General features: G+C 44.9%; 1 protein-coding gene across 2 annotated transcripts in view; it reads left to right on the top strand.

Moving 5' to 3' along the window:
- The window catches only part of AVL9 (AVL9 cell migration associated), a 425217-nt gene extending 401304 nt beyond the window's left edge, over positions 1-23913 (top strand). For both annotated transcript variants that reach the window (XM_085607507.1, XM_085607508.1), the window contains exon 16: positions 22362-23913. In XM_085607507.1, the coding sequence (XP_085463633.1) occupies positions 22362-22477 (116 nt within the window). In that variant the 3' untranslated portion in view covers positions 22478-23913. The remainder of the gene's footprint in view (positions 1-22361) is intronic.
- The last annotated feature ends 2077 nt before the right edge of the window (positions 23914-25990 follow it).

Raw genomic sequence — 25990 nt, 5'->3', positions numbered from 1 at the left:
TCACATCACCTCGCAGCTTTTTATTTATCAACCGCTTCGATTTACACGTACCTCACACCCCTGATCAAGAACTACGAAACGGCAACAGTACCTGGACATCCTGCTTGTGAATTCCCTTTAGTCTCATTGGCATAGCGTCAGGTTTCCAGACCCCTTATGTGGGACATTTCTGTTTTTTCAGTGTGCTTATGCTTGAAATTCTCTTGCCTAAAGCATGACACTTTGAGTGGCACTATAGCGAGTAGAAAGAACCATGCAGTTACATTTAACGCCATCATCACACACATCAAAACCGAGCCCCGTAGAAGTCACTGCGAGAGTGTTGGCATTTGTTTCTGGGGAGTTTAGAGCTGCAGCACAGAAACATGCTTATGCTTATTGATGCTAACAATAAATGTGATCACATGCACATGATTGGTTCTAAACCACCAGGCAACTGAACCTAGAGCGCCAGCATGTGACTGACTGTCATAAATATGTTACAGTGTTACAAAATAAGGGGGATATTTACAATGAAATAGCACAGTGGTGCTGCAAGCAATTTTCCTGCGCTGAGCTGCGTCATTTAAAACAAGCATTTGCAATGCAGTCGGTATCGCATTTACGCGAGTTTAAGCTATTGGCATTGTAAATGACAATGCCTTTTATTTATGTTTTAAAAACATAAATAAAAGGCATTGTCATTTACAATGCCAATAGCTCAAACTCCTGTAAATGTGAGACCTATTGCATTGCAAATGGTTGTTATTGACCAGCAAAAGAGTTTCCAGTTATTTGGTCACTTATCTGAACTAGTGTTAAAGAGGATCTCTAAACAAATAGATATGTTTTATATTTTAAATTGATGTTATTGTGAAGTTTACTCTAAACTGTTGCTGCACTGCTCTTCAAAAGGAAGCATTAAACAGGTGTATTTCCATTGATCTATTCTGTACAAGGGAACTTACCTTTCATGTAGACAAGTTCTATAAATGGTCTTAAGCACAAGTGTGATAAATTTGAAAACTATTCTAGCATTTGCCAAAGCAATTACAGCTGTCTCAATGTATAGAATTGCGTATAAATTCACACATGAGGACAAGATAGTGTCTCTGTGAAAGACCGTAGCGGTCTCCTGATCCCTCGCTGCTCGATGCTGACGATTGAGGCAGCGTTGAGCCTCAAAACCATCACACTCGCCCCCCGGAAGGAGCACAGCCTGCGGCACGCTTACCTGAGGCAAGGAAGCGACTACATGTTTCGCGTGGCTGGCGGGGCTCGGACGGTCCTGGTAGCACCGGGGGCTGCCATCAAGCAGATCCCTTCCTCCACCAGAGCAGCTGCAGAGCTTCTGACTGTGCTCGCAGTATGGCCCAAGTGGCTCTTGGCGTAGAAAAACACCAAGTCTAGTATTCCTCCCAAATCTGCCCGTTCTGCTCGTGATCAGAGCGGAGAAGTTGGGCAGCCTGCTCCAACACCTGTCACTACGGAGGTATGCCCTCGCACACGCTTTAAGGGATTAAAAGCTACTCTCTCCAGTGGTTCTAAGAATGTCCCCAAAGGAAGCAAGGGCTTGGAGGTCAATCCTAATAAGAACAATACAAGTGAAGACAAGAAGGGGACGGGGAAAAAAACAGACTCTCCCCTGCAGCAGTCAATCACTGAATTCTTCACCCCACAGATGGTGGCCTCTGGAGGAAAACAGAACTTCACGGGTCCTAGGATGCTTGTTTCCAGTCCAGGGAGGAACTGGCTTGGCAGTTCGGGCTGGACTGTTCCCATGAGGCACAGGGTCAAAACTGATTTGCATATGGCTGGGTTCAAACTGGGACGGAATGGTGAGCAAAAAAACGATGGATTTAGGCCCAGATCTCTGTACTGAGGTGAATGTATGACACTGTTCTGCATTCTGTCTATCAACTGTTTTTTATTTTTTTAAAACCGTTTTTATTGCAGAACCACAGGATAATCATCGTACATACATAGTGGCCCTGCACCGCTAGCGCCAGTGCCGTTTCTTTGCTAGGCCAGAAGGCTTTCATACACAGCTTATTAGCCCACATCCCAGAGGCCGGGCAGCAACAACATGTGGGCCAGTATACGCAACCTATGTCAACCTATAGTGTTGTTTGTATCCTCATAGGATGTCTACATTCCGCTTTGGAGTTTTTTCGCCCCCCTTCCCCCCACCCCGTCATACCCCCTCCCCAGCCCCTATTCCCCATCACCCTCCCTCCCCACCCAACAGTGCTCTCGCCTACGACTGGTCTCGGCCTAAGTATGCTGTCTCGGGTACGTATCAGAAATATATAACTATCTACTGTGTGTGTGTGGCCGGAACTGTCCGGGGGCTATCCTCACGGTCCGATGGTCCCTCTTCCTCCCCAACCGCACTGTTGCGCAGGGCCTGCACTAACACCTCCCACGCTGTGGCCGTCTCTAGCGCCTTATCATCCTCCCTACGGCTCGCCAGCTGGTATCTAATTGTACTTTCACTCGCCGCCCATTTCTGCAGCTCCTTAAGCCATCTCCTATGCGTAGGACCCACCTTCGACTTCCAAAGTCTCGTCACTTCCCTTTTTGCTAAAAGGAGGCCCATGTCTATGAATCTACTCGTGGTCTTGTTCTTGGCGTGTGTGGGAACCAGTGCAGAACGCAGACCGCTTTGCTATATTGCAAATCCCTGTCCGTTACCTCGGTCAGTGTCTCGCCCACTTCCCTCCAATAGTCGCGCAGGTGAGGGCAGTCCCACAGCATATGGCCTAGCTCCGCTCCAATCGTGCCGCATCTAGGGCACGCCACCTCCTCCGCTCCGAAATATTTTCTAAGTTTACCTGGTGTGAGGTAAGCCCTGTGGAGGATATAAAAGTGTATCAGTTGGAAGCGTGCGTTCCTTGTGCTCTTTCAGGCCCTTCTAACCCAGCCCGCCCACGTAGTGTCAGGTATCTCTGTTTGTAGATCCAATTCCCATTTTTCCTTCAGAGCTGTCCTAGGCTGTAAGGTTTCGCTCATCATTCTGGAGTACAGACAGGTCACCGCTTTGCGGGTGCCAGCCGACATCATAGCGTATTGACAAGCCGCAGATGTAGGAGGCTCGCGGAGCCCCTCACCCCAGTGCTCTTGCATCGCACCAGTCACTTCCACGTGCATCAGGTAATCTCCCCTCTGAAGGTCGAACCGCTCCTGCAGGGTTTGATAAGGGAGCATCGCTCCCTCCTCGTACAAATCGCCCAGCATTTGGAGGCCCGCCTCCTCCCACACCTGTAGTCCCGACCAATCTACTCCGTGCGGGAGCGCCGTCACCATACCCAACGGTATCTCCGGCGCATATGGGCGCCGCACCCCCGCTCGACGCTGCGATCGGTTCCAGCATTGCCTGAATGTCTGTTCCTCCATGGACAAGTCCCCAACAACCAAACGCTGCTGCAGTGTAATATACGCCAGCACATGGCGGGGAGTACCCCCCTCTCTGTCTTGCTCCGGGCCACGGTATACTCTGGCAACCTCCTGTGTAAAGATCTGTAACTGCGCCGCAACTGTCCATCAACTGTTGTTTTTGCATTTGTCACCCCGAGTGAGAAGGCTATGCCCAGACCTGGGTCCCATGCTCTCCATGCCACTGGAATCAAGCTATCCTGGCTGAAGAGGGGTGAAACCCCGAAACCGGTCCTGGGATGCCTGTTTCCAGTCCAGGGAGGACCTGGCTTGGCAGTTCGGGCTGGACTGTTCCCATGAGGCACAGGGTCAAGACTGATTTGCATATGGCTGGGTTCAAACTGGAACGGCATGGTGAGCAAAAAAACGATGGATTTAGGCCCAGATCTCTGTACTGGGGTGAATGTATGACATTGTTCTGCATTCTGTCCATCAACTGTTGTGTTTACAGTATAAAACTTCCCATAAAGAGAGGTTCATGAAACTCAGTAGAGTTTCAAAGCAAAACGGCAAAATAATCATGCAGAAGCAGTAGCAACTGCAATCAGCAATAAGGTTCAGAAAGCTGACAAAATCCGCTTCCTGTGTTCAGCATTAAGCCTTAAGCTGGGTTCAAACTGGGACGGAATGGTGAGCAAAAAAACGATGGATTTAGGCCCAGATCTCTGTACTGAGGTGAATGTATGACACTGTTCTGCATTCTGTCTATCAACTGTTTTTAATTTTTTGAAAACCGTTTTCATTGCAGAACCACAGGATAATCATCGTACATACATAGTGGCCCTGCACCGCTAGCGCCAGTGCCGTTTCTTTGCTAGGCCAGAAGGCTTTCATACACAGCTTATTAGCCCACATCCCAGAGGCCGGGCAGCGACAACATGTGGGCCAGTATACGCAACCTATGTCAACCTATAGTGTTGTTTGTATCCTCATAGGATGTCTACATTCCGCTTTGGAGTTTTTTCGCCCCCCTTCCCCCCACCCCGTCATACCCCCTCCCCAGTCCCTAGTCCCCATCACCCTCCCTCCCCACCCAACAGTGCTCTCGCCTACGACTGGTCTCGGCCTAAGTATGCTGTCTCGGGTACGTATCAGAAATATATCACTATCTACTGTGTGTGTGTGGCCGGAACTGTCCGGGGGCTATCCTCACGGTCCGATGGTCCCTCTTCCTCCCCAACCGCACTGTTGCGCAGGGCCTGCACTAACACCTCCCACGCTATTGAGAAATTATTTTGCACTGCATCTTCCGTTAGAAAATAAGGGAAATATGTTAAAAAGGTCAACATTTCAACTCTAGCAGTAAATATCTTGTGTGATTATGTTTAATGATTTCACTAACTTATAAGGTTCTTTAGCAAACATTTCAAAACATTATTTATTAATCAGAAACACTTTGCAGAGTTATGTGCAGCTTTCTTTAAAGGCATATATTAATGGAAAGGTCAACTTTTTAAACATTTTAAACATTTTATGTATGTTTTAGCACATCCAGTCATCCAGTCAAGCCATTTGTAAAGCAAAGCTGCTCAAGGCATTTTGAGGCCTTACTACCTCAAAATGCCCATTTACTTACTACAAATTGCCCATTTTTAAATGTCCTTTTGGTTCAATATTAATTGTATGTTAATACTGCACATGTGATTTTTTTTTTTATATGTATTATTTTCATTTTTACTAAAATTACCTATCAACCCCCGCCCTCCCTCCACTTTGATGGTTCTCTTAACCATCACACTTTCACATGGGCTTCTTTGTGCTCAAAGCTCACTCTCATCTTAAGTTGAGTTTTGCCTTTTTCTTTTTAGACTTTTCAATTGTAATGATTTTCTATATCCTTCATTAATGGGATAATTTAATGCTTTATATTTTTCTAATCTTTCACTCATTTTCATACTCTTTTATTAATGCAGTATCTACAGCCTTTGAATAATGCAAATAAGGAAAATAAGCAAAGCCCTGTTATTAGTATTGGCCTAAAAATAGCTTTCAGATTTCCTCCCCCTACAGTTACTAACCAATTTCAAATTATGTGTATTCCCTTTCCAAAGTTTTCAAAAATGCTGGGTGTTTCTAACTGAGGTTTTAGATCAGAAATGTTCCTTGCAAATTCTTGAATCTTTTTACTTTTGTCTGGGATGTATGAACAACAATGCTAAATTTTCTAAATCTTGCAGACTCCACCTTTCTCTGCGAGTAAAATTTCTAATGCTAATCTATTTTTAAAACCATGGATCTAATAGCTACTAATTCAGTGTTTACAACTAATAAAGGGCCCGAAGTACTGGTTGCCAGTTTGTTGACAATTGTTGACCGTTTTCTAATCTTGTCGTCATTCAGTATGACTCCTACTGGGGGTATAATTTCACCAAAAAAGTCTCCCACTAATTGGGTCGATCTTCTGCACTATGTGCATTTCTGTGTGATGGTGTCATTATTAATGCATCTATACTATATACATGATATATCTTATGAAATAATATGGCTAAATAGCAAATACCCCCCCCCCCCCCCAATCAGCAGGTAACTTGAAGTATGCATCTTGTCCACAAATGAAATAAACTCCAGGAATTGCAGTTTCTTCCCCTTGTAAAAGTTGCCACTTGTCCCCCATTAATTTGTACATGTGTTTGCTACTGATAATTCTCACATGTCTAGTTCTACTGTGTGTTCTTCTTTTATAAACACATTTTTTTTTCTTTTTGTGTTCTGTCTAATTTCAGCTTTGGGTAAACCATTTTTTTTCTTTGACTCTTCTTCTTTCTTCCAAACATTTTTCAAAACATAATTTTCTCTATCCTTACAATGTTATAGGTTATTATTTCTTCCCTCTAATGTCATAATCAAAACTTTCTCTAAGGATCTCATTAAACAGATTAGGTTGTTTTTGTAAGTCTTAACACTATCTTTAGGCATAGACGGTCTAAAATAATACGAAGCTGTGTCAATTTGTTTTGCTTGTGAGTGTAAATTCATGCTTTGCTGTAATGGTACTCTAGAAAATATTAAACATAGTTTAAGGAAAAATAATCAAAATGTCTTCGCCTGTATACAAATGTAAGCAATATACTACATGTGACTGCGAATGACAGTGGACTACGATGGTACGTAACCTCTTCTGCAGTTGATGATGGTAAATGGGTGTAAACATAGCAATCCTTTGGATCCATAGCCTGTGTATATTCTTGCACTAATCTAGAATAACGTTTGTAGTGTAATCATCTCTCTTGTAGCTTGCAAATGATGCTTTCTATTGCTCCTCAGCTAATGTGTGTGTAAAAGTTGTAGTTACATTAGTAGATCTAATTTATTAATCGGGTGTGAAATAGAACACTACTAATGCTATTTTAATTATTAGTACTGCTATTATGAAAATAGTACCCAAAATAATTTTGCATTTATTTCTAAGGTAACACATGTTTGTCTGTAATCAAATCGTTTAAGCAAAGTGTTTATCAAGAGTTCAATTCATCATTTGCGCCCAAATAATTTTTCCAAAATTGTTTATTTTCAAACAGTTTCTTTTTCACACAGTCTTTTTAAGTTCAATATCAATCTTCATTTAGACAACCTTAGCCCTACTTCGTATTATTATAAAAATCTTTTCCCTACTCTTTTACTGCAACCTTGGGCCAAGGTAAATCTTCTTAAAACAAAAAGAAATATTTTGTGTCAGTCTTTTGGCACCTTTCAATCAGTTTTTGTCTTTTTAAATGTCCCTCCATATTTTCCAAAGATCTTTATCAAACAGCCTTTTCCGATTTTATTTTTTATTGCAATGACATCCTGGGGGGTTCAAACAGTTGACATTGCACACTTCCACTGACATCCACTGACACTTTCAGCACTTGATTCAGGTGCAGAATAGATTCGACAAGGCACTTCCTCGTTTTGCTCTTCGCAGTCTTTGTTGATCTTGCTCTGTGTCACTTCAGATGCCCCATCCGCCCCATGTAGAGTGTATAGCCATGTACGCATTCTAAATAGGGCAGATAGGATATCCACCAGTTTTTTTGACAGAGATATCCTACATCCATTGGACCCTTGGAGCCAGATATACGAAAATCTGGCCACAAATTGCAGCCAGTATTTTTGCAAATAGTACAGATTTTTAAGAACTGACCTACGTACTAATAGCTCGGTTATTAAACATCTGAATTATTGTGGTACACATGCCACCCACCTCATGAATAATAATGAGGTATGTTGCAGTGTCGCAAATTGCAGCTTTCTATCATTGGAGACCAACAGAGGGATAGTGACCTGCTGGGGCCAGCAAAACAAATTGTTTGCTTTTAAATAAAGCAAACTAGTTTTTCTTTAATGCAGCCCATTTTCCTCAAAGGAAACTAGGTTGCATTTAAACAAAAAGTTTTGTTTCTTTTATAAAGTTTAAGGCAAAGTATATTTTTTTTCATTTTCAAATGCGTTACCCCGTTGTGAGAAAGTGGATTATTAGTTGAGTAATGGGAGTCCACCAAGGGAAGTAATATCACTGACTTGTTAGGTCCAGTAAAGGTTTCAGTAACGTAAACCTGAGCTCAGACCCTGGTGGTTATGGCATAGAGCAGACAGGCTTAACCTTAGACAATTTGTAAAGCATTTAGAAGTACGAAAACAGTTAAAAAGTTCTACATACAATACAATAAAAATCCTTCTCCAATTTATTTATTTGGAAGGTTTAGACCTGACAAAAGGTTATTTTTTTATGACAGGCGGGTCGCAGTTTTTAAACTACCTAGTCGGGCTACAATGGTAGGCCTGAAGCCATGTTTACACTGTCACCCTAGTGGATGGCACAATAGGTGCTGCAGTCCACTAGCAACATTTAACTTACAGTGCCTGGGTACCATTTGTACCTTATAGTAGGGACTTCTAGGTAAATTACATATGCTAATCAGGTGTACAACCAGTTTTGCCATGTTTTTGAGGTCAGAGCACATGCACCAGGGGATAATTAGACCAGTAGCATCGGTCCACAAAAAAATGGTGAGTGACCATGGATTAAAAAAAAGAAATTTCCTAGAAGCCTCCAAGAAAGTTATACAAAGAATAAACTAACAGAAATGATGACACATGACCAGATGAGAAAGCAAATGCAAATGCAAATAGACAATTACACAGAGACAATAGTGACTAAATTGAATGCATCTTAAGGAAGACTGAAGAAACCATCACCATCTCCCAGAGGCTCAAAAGGACAACAGGAACCCACACCAGGCAATTTTGACATCACACACTTCATCCACTGACACTTTCAGCACTTGATTCAGGTGCAGAATAGATTTGACAAGGCACTTCCTCGTTTTGCTCTTCCCAGTGTTGGTTGATCTTCCTCTGTGTCACTTCCACTGCTTGAATCTAGGCCTTATTATGAGTACAGTGGTCCCCATGACCGCCGTACTTGCGGTGGCGGTCCTACCACCTCCACCTCTGTGGGCACACCCGCAGTATTCAGAGTGTGGCGGTCGGACCGCCACAGGACCGCAGCGTCCGCCAAGGATCCAGGGTCCCACGGCACTCGTGCAGCAGAAAGGGCCAGCAATATGCTGGCTGTGCCGCTGTAGCACCACTGTGCATATTCCGAGTTGCCTGTCCACTGCCCCTTTCATGGCCATGAGCCCGCCATGAAAAAGGTGAGCGAGAGGCCCTAAGAGGGCCCTAACAGGGCCCCCTGCCACTCCTGGGCCTGGGGGTGCATGTGGGGGGAGCGAGTACACATGTTGTGCCCCTGTGGAAATGCACCCCAGTTACTGCGCAGTGTGGCATGCATGCCACACCCTGCAGGAACGTGCTGCGGGTACTATCACTTCGGCGTCTTCAGTTAAGGCTCACCTATGAGCCCTATAGAGACTCCACTGTGAGACCGCCACAGCACCGTCTGCCCACCATGGATTACTGTTGTAATCTGGCGGGCAGGAACTCGAAGGGATGGGCAGTCCTCCTTTCGGCGCAGTGGTGGCGGGCCTACTGGAGGACCGCCAAACTCATAATAAGGCTCTGAGCCTCTTCTTTGATAGTTGGTGGGATTCGATCAGCTGACACACTTGTTCTCAGTCTCCTTTGACCATAGTTTCATGGCCATTCAACTTTGCGGATGACTCCTGTTTCAGTGCGTGTTCCTTCACCCGGATTCTGTATTTGTGCTAATGCTGTTTCAGTAGTTTTCTCAACTTTAGGTCTATTCTCTTCTTCGTCCGAGACTTCGATGCCACTTTGTGAAATAACAGGCAGTTGATTTGGTTCAACTGTTTGCAGTTCTTCACCCCTTTCTTCCCCTTGCTGCTGTTGTGATCTAACTTTTTGAAAGGTCAACATCATACTTTCGGGCCACATCAGTCAACATATTATGTGTAATTGCCGCATTTCTTGTAATTTCCTTCTCAAGTAAATCAATGTTTTTTCTTGATTCTGGTTCAAATGTTCAAGTTCTAAACATCCTCTAATAATTTCTCCTAATTCCACATTTAGTTTTGAAACATTAAGTGGTCTCTCCCTTTCAGGTTCTGGGGCAACTTGTCATTCTGCACTTTCTGTCCCTCTAAGTCCTGCCACTTTCTGAAACTGGTGGAAAAACCCCCATCCTCAAATAAATGTGCCTCTCCCTGGGCTATTGCCATTCTAAACACAATCATTTGCCTTTCTTTCAATGATTGAATTGTCTGTGATGGTTTCCATGGGACTATCTGTGAATTCGGGATGAACCCTGATGAAGCCATTCTTCCTACAGCTCCTTAAGTTGGAGCAGTGTTTATTAGGGCAGTCGCAATTGGCCTTGGCACTGCCTTTACTGTTGCAATTTGTGGTAATTGTACTGTAACATTCATAATTGATGCACCAACACCGGGTGTGACCATAGTTGGTGTTATGCCAACAGGTAGTGGGGCAATTTGGAATGTCTGAAATGGTCTCTCAACCTGCATTTTACTTTGTTCAACAGAGGCAGTAGCCACTATAAAAATGGTAGTTGCATTATCTGTACTAGTGGCAGAGGCCACATAAGGAGGTGGACGCACGGCTAATATGGCATCTAATATTTCATGTCCTGAATCCCTATCTGTCTCAACCTTCTTCTCATCCTTCTCATTTTCTTTTTCCTGTATTTTTTTTCTTCTATTATCTGGTGTTTCAGTAGTAATAGCTGTGTATAGTCTAGTTCCCTCGACTACAGCTTTCCTTTATCTCTGTTGTGCCTTAACCCATCGACCATCTGCATAATTACGCACTGCTCTTCTTGTTCTAGTCAAATATTTCTCTCATTTGCTGTCTCGTGCTACCTTCTTCCCCATATTTGGTGCTTTATATTGTGTGGTTCTAGGTGGTGGCTTCATCTTGTACAGCTTCTCCTTCAACCTTTCAAGGATTCTAATTTCAAAAGTACTATATCTAGGAAAACTTAATGAACCCTCCTTTTCAGTAATCCTGCAACATTGATGAAGCCACAAATATGTATGCGGTCCCGATGCTGCCATCCCATAATAAGCAGGTGTAACCTCGGGAGGCGCTCCTTCACCTTCCCTTATCGGAATTGTAACATCACTCCTCACAAAATTCTTAAATTCTTTAAAACATTTCATGATCTTCGTGAAGTTCGACACTAACAAGTTTAATAGAGCAGTCCAAATTATCCGTTTTGATTCTGTTCCATAAACGTCAAAATCTTCTTCTCCAATCCAGTCACCGTTTGTATCTTTGAAGACTTGTTAACCAATCTCAATGTGGTATCAACTGGCCTATCACAGCGCAGCTCTGTGTCGCCATCAACCAATCACAATCCGACAATACACCAACCAACCAACCAATCCCAGCGCAACACACTATGACATAATATCTCGCTCCTTGCAGCAGTTCACCCTCCTTTACAATTTCTGTCATACACACAATTCTACAACTTTAAAAAAAATACAAATAAAAAAATCATTTTTTTTTTAAACTCAAATGGCAATTCAACAATCGGAATATTAAGGTTTTTACACTTTCTGACTTTTTCATACAAAAACATTTACATTCGTAAGTGAAACTCAAAAAGCGGAAAATAACCCTAATCAATGTAGCGTAACCCTTTGCACAATCTGGTTCTGCCAACACCAATCGATATTAATACAGTCACAACAAATTATTATAATCCCTATCTCAGTTGTGTAGTCAGTGGTACCTCACGATCTACACCACAAACCTTCAGCTCCTTAAGTTGGGGCAGGTTTTATTAGGGCAGTCGCAATCGGCCTTGGCACTGCCTTTACTGTTGCAATTTGTGGTAATTGTACTGTAACATTCATAATTGATGCACCAACACCGGGTGTGACCATAGTTGGTGTTATGCCAACAGGTAGTGGGGCAATTTGGAATGTCTGAAATGGTCTCTCAACCTGCATTTTACTTTGTTCAACAGAGGCAGTAGCCACTATAAAAATGGTAGTTGCATTATCTGTACTAGTGGCAGAGGCCACATAAGGAGGTGGACGCACGGCTAATATGGCATCTAATATTTCATGTCCTGAATCCCTATCTGTCTCAACCTTCTTCTCATCCTTCTCATTTGATTTTTCCTGTATTTTGTTTTTCTATTATCTGGTGTTTCAGTAGTAATAGCTGTGTATATAGTCTAGTTCCCTCGACTACAGCTTTCCTTTATCTCTGTTGTGCCTTAACCTATCGACCATCTGCGTAATTACGCACTGCTCTTCTTGTTCTAGTCAAATATTTCTCTCATTTGCTGTCTCGTGCTACCTTCTTCCCCATATTCGGTGCTTTATATTGTGTGGTTCTAGGTGGTGGCTTCATTTTGTACAGCTTCTCCTTCAACCTTTCAAGGATTCTAATTTCAAAAGTACTATATCTAGGAAAACTTAATGGACCCTCCTTTTCAGTAATCCTGCAACATTGATGAAGCCACAAACATGTATGCGGTCCCAATGCTGCCATCCCATAATAAGAAGGTGTAACCTCGGGAGGCGCTCCTTCACCTTCCCTTATCGGAATTGTAACATCACTCCTCACAAAATTCTTAAATTCTTTAAAACATTTCATGATCTTCGTGAAGTTCGACACTAACAAGTTTAATAGAGCAATCCAAATGATCTGTTTTGATTCTGTTCCATAAACGTCAAAATCTTCTTCTCCAATCCAGTCACCGTTTGTATCTTTGAAGACTTGTTAACCAATCTCAATGTGGTATCAACTGGCCTATCACAGCGCAGCTCTGTGTCACCATCAACCAATCACAATCCGACAATACACCAACCAACCAACCAATCCCAGCGCAACACACTATGACATAATATCTCGCTTCTTGCAGCAGTTCACCCTCCTTTACAATTTCTGTCATACACACAATTCTACAACTTTAAAAAAAAATACAAATAAAAAAATCATTTTTTTTTAAAACTCAAATGGCAATTCAACAATTGGAATATTAAGGTTTTTACACTTTCTGACTTTTTCATACAAAAAGATTTACATTCGTAAGTGAAACTCAACAAGCGGAAAATAACCCTAATCAATGTAGCGTAACCCTTTGCACAATCAGGTTCTGCCAACACCAATCGATATTAACACAGTCACAACAAATTATTATAATCCCTATCTCAGTTGTGTAGTCAGTGGTACCTCACGATCTACACCACAAACCTTCAGCTCCTTAAGTTGGGGCAGGTTTTATTAGGGCAGTCGCAATCGGCCTTGGCACTGCCTTTACTGTTGCAATTTGTGGTAATTGTACTGTAACATTCATAATTGATGCACCAACACCGGGTGTGACCATAGTTGGTGTTATGCCAACAGGTAGTGGGGCAATTTGGAATGTCTGAAATGGTCTCTCAACCTGCATTTTACTTTGTTCAACAGAGGCAGTAGCCACTATAAAAATGGTAGTTGCATTATCTGTACTAGTGGCAGAGGCCACATAAGGAGGTGGACGCACGGCTAATATGGCATCTAATATTTCATGTCCTGAATCCCTATCTGTCTCAACCTTCTTCTCATCCTTCTCATTTGATTTTTCCTGTATTTTGTTTTTCTATTATCTGGTGTTTCAGTAGTAATAGCTGTGTATATAGTCTAGTTCCCTCGACTACAGCTTTCCTTTATCTCTGTTGTGCCTTAACCTATCGACCATCTGCATAATTACGCACTGCTCTTCTTGTTCTAGTCAAATATTTCTCTCATTTGCTGTCTCGTGCTACCTTCTTCCCCATATTCGGTGCTTTATATTGTGTGGTTCTAGGTGGTGGCTTCATTTTGTACAGCTTCTCCTTCAACCTTTCAAGGATTCTAATTTCAAAAGTACTATATCTAGGAAAACTTAATGGACCCTCCTTTTCAGTAATCCTGCAACATTGATGAAGCCACAAACATGTATGCGGTCCCAATGCTGCCATCCCATAATAAGAAGGTGTAACCTCGGGAGGCGCTCCTTCACCTTCCCTTATCGGAATTGTAACATCACTCCTCACAAAATTCTTAAATTCTTTAAAACATTTCATGATCTTCGTGAAGTTCGACACTAACAAGTTTAATAGAGCAATCCAAATGATCTGTTTTGATTCTGTTCCATAAACGTCAAAATCTTCTTCTCCAATCCAGTCACCGTTTGTATCTTTGAAGACTTGTTAACCAATCTCAATGTGGTATCAACTGGCCTATCACAGCGCAGCTCTGTGTCACCATCAACCAATCACAATCCGACAATACACCAACCAACCAACCAATCCCAGCGCAACACACTATGACATAATATCTCGCTTCTTGCAGCAGTTCACCCTCCTTTACAATTTCTGTCATACACACAATTCTACAACTTTAAAAAAAAATACAAATAAAAAAATCATTTTTTTTTAAAACTCAAATGGCAATTCAACAATTGGAATATTAAGGTTTTTACACTTTCTGACTTTTTCATACAAAAAGATTTACATTCGTAAGTGAAACTCAACAAGCGGAAAATAACCCTAATCAATGTAGCGTAACCCTTTGCACAATCAGGTTCTGCCAACACCAATCGATATTAACACAGTCACAACAAATTATTATAATCCCTATCTCAGTTGTGTAGTCAGTGGTACCTCACGATCTACACCACGATCTACACCACAAACCTTCAGCAGACATGATAACCATAAAGTGTTTTCTACACTTTTCTCTCTAGTTTAATATCGATATCACTGGATCTTAGGATTCGCCGAGCCTGATAACTCTTTAACGTCTCCACAATAAACATATAGATTCATCAAATCATCCGAGTCACATACTTTAAATTACTTCTCAGCAAGAACAACAAATAATCACAAATCACAACGCATCATCCTGTTAATACTCACACCTCCAAAACAGCTACCTCCTTCGAAAATCACACATAGTCAGTCTTCAAGCTCTGGTCATTGGGCTCTGGGACTTGAGCATCACTCTGACTTGAGCAAGTATTTCATAGCTCCTCTTCTCAAAATGTGAACCTTCCCTCTGCTTCCAGATTCTGCTGGAGGGGAAAATCAGTTTAAATAATATGGTTTATCATCTCTCTCTCTCTCACTCACAGTGCTGATCCCCGCTTGGTTTTCTTTTCTTTTTTTTTGTCTTTCTTCTCCTTCTAGTCAGAAAGTATGTGCAATTACTGCGGTGCTATGGAAAAGATACTGAATGCATATATATAAAAAAATATGTTTAGTACTAATAGAAAACCATACTGCGATTACAGCAGAGAAAAGTAGTCATCTGCACACATGTGGGAGGCAAGGACCATGAGGCATTAATGGTAACTATTTATATAAACTGTTAAAACAAAACGGGTCCTCGAGAATGGTTTAAAGAGGCCAGCAGATCTGGGATCACCTGGATAACTAAGGAAAAGAACAAAGATGGGGCCTGATTTAATATTTGGCGGATTACCTGTCTTCCAACAGGGTGACGGAGTAAATTATTCTGTGATCCTGACAGAGGTGCTGCCTGCCAAATTTTGAAATGTTCGCTGGCCCAGCGGACAGTTCACACATTATAAGATTGACCGATGGCTTTGTCAACATGACAGTGCCATTGAAAAATGGCTGTGTGTCCGCTCCTCTAAATCAGGTGGGCGGACATACAGCCAAACCTCCGTTGGACCATCCGAGAGGTTTGGCCATGGTGGAGACTGAGTAATCTCACCCGCCATCAAACCATAGTCCATCCGCATTTAAATCAGGTGGGTGGAACATTATGTTGGCGGGGCGGGAACTCTGTCGTCATTGCAACAGAATTCCCACGCTGTCAATTTATAAATCGGGCCCATGGTGGTTCTGATTCTGCAGTAGTCTTATCCTTAAAGGTGCAGTAACCCCAGCAGTAATACACCCTTATCAGCCAGGTCATTGGGGCTCTGGCTATTTCAATGTAAAAGTAAGTACAGAAAATGCCAGACAAGATAAAGGAGCACACCTAGTCCGAAACTTCCTCTAACAGCACAACCCATGCAGCATATTAGCAAATTCACTTTGTTTAGACAGTGGCCTCAACCAAGGGAACAGTAGATCCAGGTAGATTTTATAGCCCATAAACATCTATAATGCATGAACTCCTCAAGATGGATGGCAAGATGCTTCCTTTATTTTCGGCCACTGATGCACAGGTAGACAGGAGCTAAATATTGTGGTGTGCTGTATTCTGCTTCTTCATCAGTCGAACCCACCTTCAACCTATGTTCTGCCCATGTTGTGCCCAGTGTCCCTGCATCCCTTAAGTGCTTCTTTAGCTTTCGGAGTCCTGGCAGAAAAAAGTAGCCTCACTTTCTGTAAGCATGTGGACATGAGTAGTGAACTTCCTTCACGCATGTGCTTTCGCAGGTCCTCTCCGGGTGGTCCCTCTAATGTGGGGACACAGAGACTGTAGCTTCTTCCTCCTCCTTCCTTCCCTCTTATTATGTGCTATGCCCAGCATATCTGAAAGAAACACGTTAGTTAGATTCCTCACCTTAGAATATCCCCAGGCGTCAGGCTGGATCCGGAAAGATTTTTCGTCAGCAATACCCTTGCACGTCGCTAGGCATCGTCTGCGTCTCCGAGTCCGTCGTCGGCATCATAATCGCTGGGATGACGTCGTCGGAGTACTTAGACGCCGCCCTCGCGCGCTGACGTCAGTTCTTCTTTTTTCCGCGCTAGTAAACACCGATCCGGGAAGGGCATACCCTTTTAATCACTTTTGGACTAAACTTTTTTGAACTCTTTTGGTTCTATTCTTGTCGACATCTACTCTGGTGCCGGTGGGGATGCCTGGCTTTAATGTCGGTCACGGACCACCACCGCCGGTTCCTCTATTGCCTTGGAACCGACCACGATGCCGAGTCGTGCCTCGACTACTGGGCCTTGACTTCGAAAGCTAGGCGGGAGCGGTCTCGCAAGCTACTCGAGTACCGGCAGTCGGCTCCGCGCCGCTCAAGGTCCCGGTCGAGGAGGAGGTCGAGGGACCGGTCGCGGAGCAGCAGCCACCACCACTCGTCGGGGTCCAAGTCTTCGAAATCCGGTAAGTCGAAGCACAGCAAGAAGTCGAAGAAGCGACATCGCTCTTCTGACTCCCCTCGCCGGTCGCGCGACTCGGCTGAGGGTTCTGGTGGCACCACCCGCGCGGCTCCGACAGAGCCGCAGGGGTCTCATCCGTCCCCATACCCTCTGGTCCCTGGGACTGACGCGACTCCGGTGGAGGTCAGTGCTTTCCTCATGGCCATGAGGAACCTGGCTCTGCCGTCGACGCCTGCCGGCGCGCCTTCGGGCCCCGCAGGCTCGAATAGGAGACCTAGCGAGCCGGCGGCTCCAGCCCCGGCGCCTTCATCGACTCCCGTCCCTACGCCACAGGTCCCCGGGGGATCCAGGTCTGGATCCCAGTCGGCGCCGGTCGAACTCACGACCCTTCCGCCGGTGCCGACTCCTCCAGTGCCACCCCCGGCGCCGTCCCCAGATGACGACTTTCCCCAGTTTGGTCCGGGCCCGGCGCCGCACCCGACGCCAATGAGTGGCAATTTCATCTTCTGCCCGGAGGTCTGAGGACCCTCTGGCCCGGCAGGGCCAGTTATCTCAGGACTGGGCAGGCGAGCTGTGGGATGCCAGTGGTCTTGACACCTCCCCTGACACTGGCGTCATCTCTCCTCCGACCGTGTCTTCAGAGGAAGGTGCTGCATTTTCTGTGGTGCTGCGCAAGGCGGCCGAAGCCCTTGGGCTAGAACTGCCTGCTGTGGCCGTGAGGCCTCACCGAAGTGCTTCAACCGTCAGCAAGCTCCTTGGAGCCTCTGCTGCAGTTCAATGAGGCACTCATTGACGTTCTGAAGGGCACCTGGTCCAAGCCCTCCACAATTCCTCCTGTGGACCGGAACGTGGCCCGGTGCCACCGCCCTGCACCGGGCGACCCCAGTTTTCAGTCCCAACACCCCACGCCCGAGAGCCTGGTTATCCAGGCCTCTAACTCCCAGACCTCCTTCCTGTCCGCTCCCCCGGATCGGGAATCCAAAAGGCTAGAACAGTTTGGGAAGAAGCTGTTTTCCTCTCTTAGTTTGGGGTTGCGGTCTATCAATACCGCGTGTCTTTTGGACCATTACTCCCACTCCCTGTGGGATACGGTGGAGGACGTGCTGCCCCAGTGTCCGGAGGAGGCCCGTACACGACTCGCCCAGGCTCTTGCCGAGGGGCGGGATGCGGCACGGCATGCCATCCGATGTGGACTGGACACAACGGACTCGCTGGGTAGGGCAATGTCGACCACGGTGGCGCTTTTCGGCCCTTTCGTGGCCAAGGAAGGGGCGCCCCCTCACATCCGAATAGCCACAGGCCGCAGAACCAACCTCCGCGCGGACGTGGATTCCGCTGAGGCGGTACAGGGGGACATTGTGCCGGTCCGTCCACATCTACCCCAGCAGCATCCGCCTCAAAGCCCTCCTAGTCCGAGCTTTCAGGCCCTTTCCATGCCAGTGGGAGGCAGAGTTCGCCATCACCTGCTCCACTGGTGCATCATCACATCGGACAGGTGGTTGCTGCAAATCGTCCGAAGGGGCTACTCCCTCTCCTTCGATGCGACCCCTCCAGCCATGCCACCGAATTTCGGGGGATCACTTGCAACTTCTGCAGGAGGAAGTTATGGCCCTCTTGGCCAAGGGGGCCATCAAGCGCGTTCCTGGTCCAGAAGTATGTCGTGGTTGTTATTCCCACTACTTTCTGGTTCCCAAGACGGGCAAAGGGGGCCTACGCCCTATCTTGGACCTCAGGAGCGTCAACGCCTTCCTCCGGAAAGAGAAGTTCAAGATGCTCACCTTAGCTCAGGTTCTGGCTGCCCTAGACCCTGGAGACTGGATGGTAGCGTTAGACTTGCAGGACGCTTATTTCCACATCCCCGTCCTGCCGGCCCACCGTCGGTACCTGCAGTTCACGGTGGGCCAAGAGCATTTTCAGTTTACCGTGCTTCCCTTCGGCCTCACCAGTGCCCCTCGGCTGTTCACGAAAGTGATGGCGGTGGTCGCAGCTCATCTGCACAGATTGGGGGTTCCAGTCTTCCCCTATCTCGACCACTGGTTGTTGAAAGCGGGCTCGCCCCAGACAGTCGTCTCCCACCTCCAGACTACGACCGCCCTCTTGCATTTGCTGGGGTTCTCCATCAATGTGCCGAAGTCGCATCTGAGTCCCTCCCAGAAGCTCCTCTTCACCGGAGCGGTTCTGGACTCAGCGCAGTTCCGGGCCTATCCTCCGGAACAGCGGGTCCGGGATATTCAGGGTCTGATTCCCATCTATCGGCCTCTAACCCGGGTTTCGGTCAGGTTGGTGCTGCGGCTTCTGGGTCTGATGGCCTCCTGCATCCTGTTGGTGCATCACGCCAGATGGCGAATGCGGGCTCTGCAGTGGGACCTGAAGTTTCAGTGGGCCCAGCATCGGGGCAACCTGTCCGACCACGTCCTGATCTCGGAGGGCACTGCGAGACAGTTGCAGTGGTGGCTCACGGACCGCGATTGGGTCAGTGGCAGATCACTCTCCCTACCCCAACCGGAGCACGTGGTAGTGACGGATGCGTCCCTCCTGGGATGGGGGGGCCACATGGGAGAGGCGGAGATCAGAGGCCTCTGGTCTCTGGTGAAGTCCCAGCTCCATATCAACCTTCTGGAGCTGAGGGCGATCCGATTGCACTGAAGGCATTCCTTCCCTCTGTCCGGGGAAGTGTAGTGCAGGTGTTCACGGACAACACCACCGCCTTGTGGTATTGCAACAAACAAGGCGGGGTGGGGTCGTGGACCCTTTGTCAGGAGGCTCTGTGCCTCTGGACATGGCTGGAACATCAGGGCATCACCCTGGTGGTTCAACATCTGGCGGGCTCTCTGAACGCCAGAGCAGACGAACTCAGCCGCCGGTGCATGATGGATCACGAATAGCGTCTAAACTCGGACGTTGCGCAAGGCCTATTTCGGCAGTGGGGAGAGCCTTGGTTAGATCTATTCGCCACCGAAGAGAACGTGCAATGTCAGCAGTTCTGCGCGTTGGAGTTTCCAAGGCGGCACTCGCTCGGGGACGCCTTTCGTCGCGAGTGGAGTTGCGGTCTGTTGTACGCCTTTCCGCCTATACCACTTCTGCCCAGAGTGCTGAAGAAGATCAGGCGCGACTGGGCCCAAGTCATCTTGGTGGCTCCGGATTGGGCACGAAGATACTGGTATCCTGAGCTACTCAGTCTGTCGATCAATCCCCCGATACGACTGCCTCTTCAGGAGGACCTTCTGTCGCAGCAGCAGGGGACGGTCCTCCACCCGAACCTGTCCAGCCTCCACCTCCATGCTTGGAGATTGAGCGGCGGCAGTTGATGCCATTTGACTTGCCTCCTGAAGTCTGTAATGTTATTCTGGCAGCCAGGCGTCCCTCCACAAAATCGGTATACGCCTGCAGGTGGAACAAATTTGTGGCATGGTGCACAGCAAAGGCTGTGGATCCCCTTTCCGCCCCTCTTTCTGAGGTTCTCCTCTTTCTTCTTTCTTTGGCCCAGCAGGGCTCTGCACTGGGCACCCTCAAGGGTTATCTTTCAGCTATTTCTGCTTTCTTACGGGTTCCTGACCAGCCTTCTCTTTTCAAATCCCCTGTTGTTTCTCGGTTCTTTAAGGGCATACTCACATGTTTCCTCCTGTCCCTTTCATAATGCCTCAGTGGGATTTGAACCTTGTTTTGACCTTTCTGATGTGCGCTCCCTTTGAGCCACTTCATAACTGTCCCCTTCGTCTTCTCACTCTTAAGACTGCTTTCCTGGTTGCCATCACCTCTGCTAGATGGGTGAGTGAGCTCCAGGCTCTCTCTTCTAAGCCTCCTTTTCTTTCTGTCCATCCGGACAAAGTTGTTCTCAGGACTCGTTCTTTCTTTCTCCCTAAGGTGGTAACTGCCTTTCACATCGGACAGTCTGTTACTCTGCCCACCTTCTTCCTGCCTCCGCATCCTTCGAAAGAGGAAGAGAGGCTCCACCGTCTGGAACCAAAGAGGGCGCTGTCTTTCTATCTGGACCGCACCAAACAGTTCCGGGTGGACGACCAACTCTTCGTTGGCTACGTGGGCACTAAGAAGGGGCGGGCGGTGCACAAACGAACCATCTCTTGTGTATAAAGGCCTGTTACTCCTTAGCTAAAAAGGAACCTCCTGTAGGGCTGAGGGCCCATTCCACTCGGGCCACAGCGGCGACCACTGCCCTGGGCCTGGGAGTCCCTTGCAGGACATCTGTCAGGCAGAAACCTGGGCCTCGCTGCACACGTTTGCCAAACACTATTGCCTGGACAGCCAAGTCCGGAGAGACGGCTTCTTTGGCCGTTCTGTTTTCCAGGACTTTCTGGTGTGATCTTGGTTCGCAGGCCCACCACCGGGGTTGGTATTGCTGGGGTATCTATTCTAAGGTGAGGAATCTAACTAACGTGTTTCTTTCAGATGAACAAGTTATTTACCTTCGGTAACGATATATCTGTAAGAAACATTAGTTAGTTAGAATCCTCACCGCCCCACCCATCCTCCCCGTTCTGCGAACCGATATCTAGGATTGAGGTCATCCCTTTCAGGGCCCTAGACTTTTTGGCACCAGTGTCGGTCTCTTGCATGGCTCTGCGTTCCTGGCGCGGAAAGCTATGTACAAGAACTGACATCAGCGCGCGAGGGCGGCGTCTAAGTACTCCGACGTTATCCCGGCGATTACGACGCTGACGACGGACGCGGAGCCGCAGGCGACGCCTAGCAACGCGCAAGGATATTGCTAACGAAAAATCTTTACGGATCCAGCCTGACGCCTGGGGATATTCTAAGGTGAGGAATCTAACTAACTAATGTTTCTTACAGATATATCGTTACCGAAGGTAAGTAACTTGTTCTTCTGTAGTAAGGGGTGTCATATTGAGGGAAACCAGCACAGGTTCACTTCTTGTGATCATGGGGTACTCGGAGTGTTGAGAAGTCTGCTCCCAAGTGTGAGAATCACTTGGTTCTCTAGTACTACTTCCCGTAATCATAAATGCTTTTGTGATTAGGCCTGAAAGTGAGTAAGATTTACACAGTATATGAACATTTTTGTGATTTATCTTTAATTAGAAAAGCGCACAATATAGAGAAGTACAATAGTTCCTATGCTCAATTAAAAAATCAAATAAAAGCGGCGAAAAGAGCAACGATGGGCTGCAGTGTCTATCTGCTTCTTGCATCCTTGCCGCCAAGGTCAAGGAAGCTCAGGGCTTCAGCAGAAGGATGTACGAGTTCTCCTTTACTTACTCTTACATGCATTTCTGAATCGACCCCTAAACGTCCAACTCCCTATTAGTAAAAGTGCAAAAAAGACAGTCTTTACTATTTCTGTGAAATGTATAGGAATGTAAAAGAATATAAAAGAGCACTACAGGAGATAACTTTACATACCTAAATGTTTTTGTGAATAGGTCTGAATGTTATAAGATATACCTAGGTTCATGATTGAGTTTTTTATTTTTTTTGGCCCTTTAGGTCATTCAGTGGGTGGTGCATTAACAAGTGCGAAGTCTGCAATGTCCTCCTGGCTTTCGACCTTCACACAGTCTACAACACAAGGCTTCACGGAGCAGCATGAAGAGAAGCACTAAACCTGCATCTGTTGGCCAACACAGCTCAGTATTTAATGGTGTCAGTATCCGCCCGCTGTATGCTGTCTGTCCCCAACTACTAAAGGCAACAGGAGCGCAACAGTGATGGACCTAGACTTTCGTTTACAGGATGGAGAAGCGTTCTAGTTGACCCCAGTCCTTTGATTAGCGTAATGACCTAAATGTTTTCAGACAGTGATGGGGAAATATTAGCTGGAATTTTTTTTTTAGATTTAGATAATGATAGTGTACATTTAAATGGCAGAATTACTTAAATCTGAACCTTTTCAGATACACAAGTGATTTTTTTACACCATCAAGCAGTCTTTCTTTGGCTGAAAAAGCTGCGTCGAAAGTGGCACTGCCTGGGACTATGACTTCTCTGGTATTCTATGGGACTTAAAGGTAATCATTCCGCATTGAATATTGGCATATCCACATCTGCAGCTTTGTGCCTTGATTCAGTCAGCAACTCTCTTGGTAAAGGGCTGTAAGAAGGCTGTGTGCCAGATCATAGGGAATGTGTTCCTTCTGTCCAATTCCCCTAGAACCAGGAGTGGTTTCATGTTAAAAGTTGGATTGTCCTTTTAGATATGTACATTTCTTTGAATTTTGAAGTTGTTTATATGAAGAACAGTTACTCTTTCCAAGCCAAATATCCAAACGTTTGTAATATGTATTGTCTTTGGAATTAAGCAATATTATACATATTTATAGTAGAAGCTGGACCACACTATGTACTATGAAGCTGAACGTAGAAGTATGGCCACACTCATGAGACAAATAATTAGGAGCACACCACTTGTGGATCATTGCCATTGCTCTTGGGGCATTGGTACATGTGCTGCAACAATTAAGAGATCCATATATTCATTATCAACAGTAAAGGGACCATTATAAATCTAAAAATATCTGCCAATTTCTACAGTTATGTACTTAAATTTAAATAATCTGAAACCTGCAGAGTGCATGCCTACGGCGTGAGCTGTAAGAACTGGGGTTGTTATTTTGGATCTGGTTAATGGCTGTCTGAGCTAAACTTTTGCTGTGCTTAATCATTCAACTTTATAGTCCTGTTGAATAAAAGGTGAGATTCGTACAGTGATCAGTCGAGAAAACAATTGTGTAAATATTTTTCTTTTAAAATTTCAGATGTCTTTTTTTAATATAACATATTTTTAAATATCAGCACTCCGAAAATAGTTTTTTTTTTACAAATTGCAAACCTATCGGTGGGTTATATTATTTCATGTAAAAGTAGATATTTAATGATTCATCATTTAAATGTGAGTTATAGAAACCCCCAATTTCAGTATGAATGCGGAACACTGTAAGTTTCTTTTCTTCATTACCTAATTGCTTTGATTTTGAGCAGCAATCTCTCAACGTTTCACAAAGGCAACTAAATAAAGTTCTTTTGTGTATTCTTCTCTGAACATCTCCAGTATCAGCTTTGATTAAAAACGAATTCCGTTAGGCATATTTGACAGATTTATAAAAGTTGATATTCCACTTTACAAAGGAAATATTGTATTACCTCCTTTACTCCACACTGCCTTTTGATATACTTCTGCAACATTTCATATTGTATTTGAACCATTTTCAAAACTCTATCTTGCGCACTTTGGGAAATTTTCTTTTGACTATGACGCAAGTGTTACTTGTTGGGTGTTTATCTTTCACATTAGGTACGATCTTAGACCTGACCAGTTACCATTGCCCCTTTATCTTCACCACTCCATGGAATTACCATTTCAGTCTTCTGCACATGTTGACCTTTAGACTGTTGCATTAGTATCAGTTTGACTGTATCCCCTGGTAACATCCAAATGCTCCAGATTTTGTTTTATTTTTATTTTGCTTATTCTCGGAGTCATAGTTACCCCACAGCAGAATGGGTAATGCAGGATGAAAAATAAGCAGAGGCATGTGTGTCCCTGATCGCCTTTTGATGGAACTGTTCCAACCCCTACAGTCAAGCTTATACCGTAATGTTGTTCTCATCGCTAGTAAATTTATTGTATTTGATTTTCGGTTTATGAACCCCATATACCATCCAGCTTTCTGTAGTAAAATATGTTATTCAAAAGTAGGATACTGCCATTTATTAATTAAAAGTTTTAAAGGGTGAAAAAATTAACAGTTTATTTCACTTTAATCTATGCACTATGAAGCATCAAATTAGCTTTACTCTTGTTGCTGAAGACCCTGCGGCCTGTCTGCTGGATCTCAGCTCCACTTTCCTAACAATGGTCTGCTTTTGTCATGAGACCGTTGCTCCACATTATCCCCTCTAGAAGGTTGGTGTTATTTGTTTTTTCTCATATCTCAATAAGCATATTTAAAATAAACTATCCTTCATTTTTTTAGAGCTTCTTTACTTTCAGACTTCAGCTCCTCTTACTGCACTTCCAGTGTTTCAGTCATTACTTATCGAATCACTGACCTCCTTTGCATGTGCTCGGATCTCATGACATTGGCGTATCTATTGCACTTTAACTTCAGTAGGCCATGTATATGTGTGAGCAAATTCAGGGCTTTGGAACTTCAAGTTAGTTGTTTGCGAAGTCTAAGCATTATGATACATCTTCCTAGCACATCTCCTTACAAGGCTTACATTCACAGAATTCTGATGATCATCAATTTTTCCCCTGATATAGAATCAGTGATCTTACTTAACTTCATGCATTTAAGGGACAGAGACCAAAGAAATGGGAGCTCAGAAGTCAAAGCAAGTCCTATTCAAGAAATAAAGCAAGGTCATATTAAGGCGATCTAGTACAGAAGACAGCAGATGCTGGTGTCGGATGTTCAGTGGCTTCTTGTTAAAGAGATAGAAGAACAACTCCAAGCTCCCTAGCCAGTGTGGTATAAATAAGCATAATGCTTTAAGCATTTGACTTTGAACTCTGAATAATAAATTTGGTGTGGTTAATCTATAGCATTAGTGAGTTTGAAGCTGTTGCAAGTAAAAGAGCAAGCTGCTTATATTTCACTGTTGGCTAGTGCATTGCGGACAGTTGAAGATAAGTCGTCATTTACTCTGGAAGGAAGTTGTTGTCCTGGGGTTGCTCTGTCCATGATATGAACAAGGATGTTATTAGATAAGCAATATAGAAGGATGGAGCATTTGAATACTCTACAAATGACATGATTGTATTCTTTCTCTGATGAGCGATTCAAGATTAGGGGTATCTCCCACAACAGCTACTTTATCACCGAAGCAGATTACAATTTAACAGTTCTTTTTTGTCTGTATGTGTCTTCCATGATAACATCATGTTTGAATACTGTTTCAGTTAGGTATGTTTCTGAGGCCCTTACTCTCCACTTCTGGATTCATCATACTGACTTATTTGGAATATGTTTCAGAGAGATAATTCATGGTGATGACATTTGACTGGTTTTGGCGATTATCACGGCTGCAGTTATAAAAACGACTCTCTTGTTTGAACCATTGTTTTTTCCTCGTATGTTTGCAGTCATCTGGCAAAATGAATGTCCGCACAATGG

The sequence above is a fragment of the Triturus cristatus genome, chromosome 5_2, assembly GCF_964204655.1.
Source record: "Triturus cristatus chromosome 5_2, aTriCri1.1, whole genome shotgun sequence".
NCBI classification, from domain to species: Eukaryota; Metazoa; Chordata; class Amphibia; order Caudata; family Salamandridae; genus Triturus; species Triturus cristatus.
The sequence above is the reverse complement of the archived record's forward strand: the minus strand, read 5'-3'. Positions and strand labels throughout refer to the sequence as shown.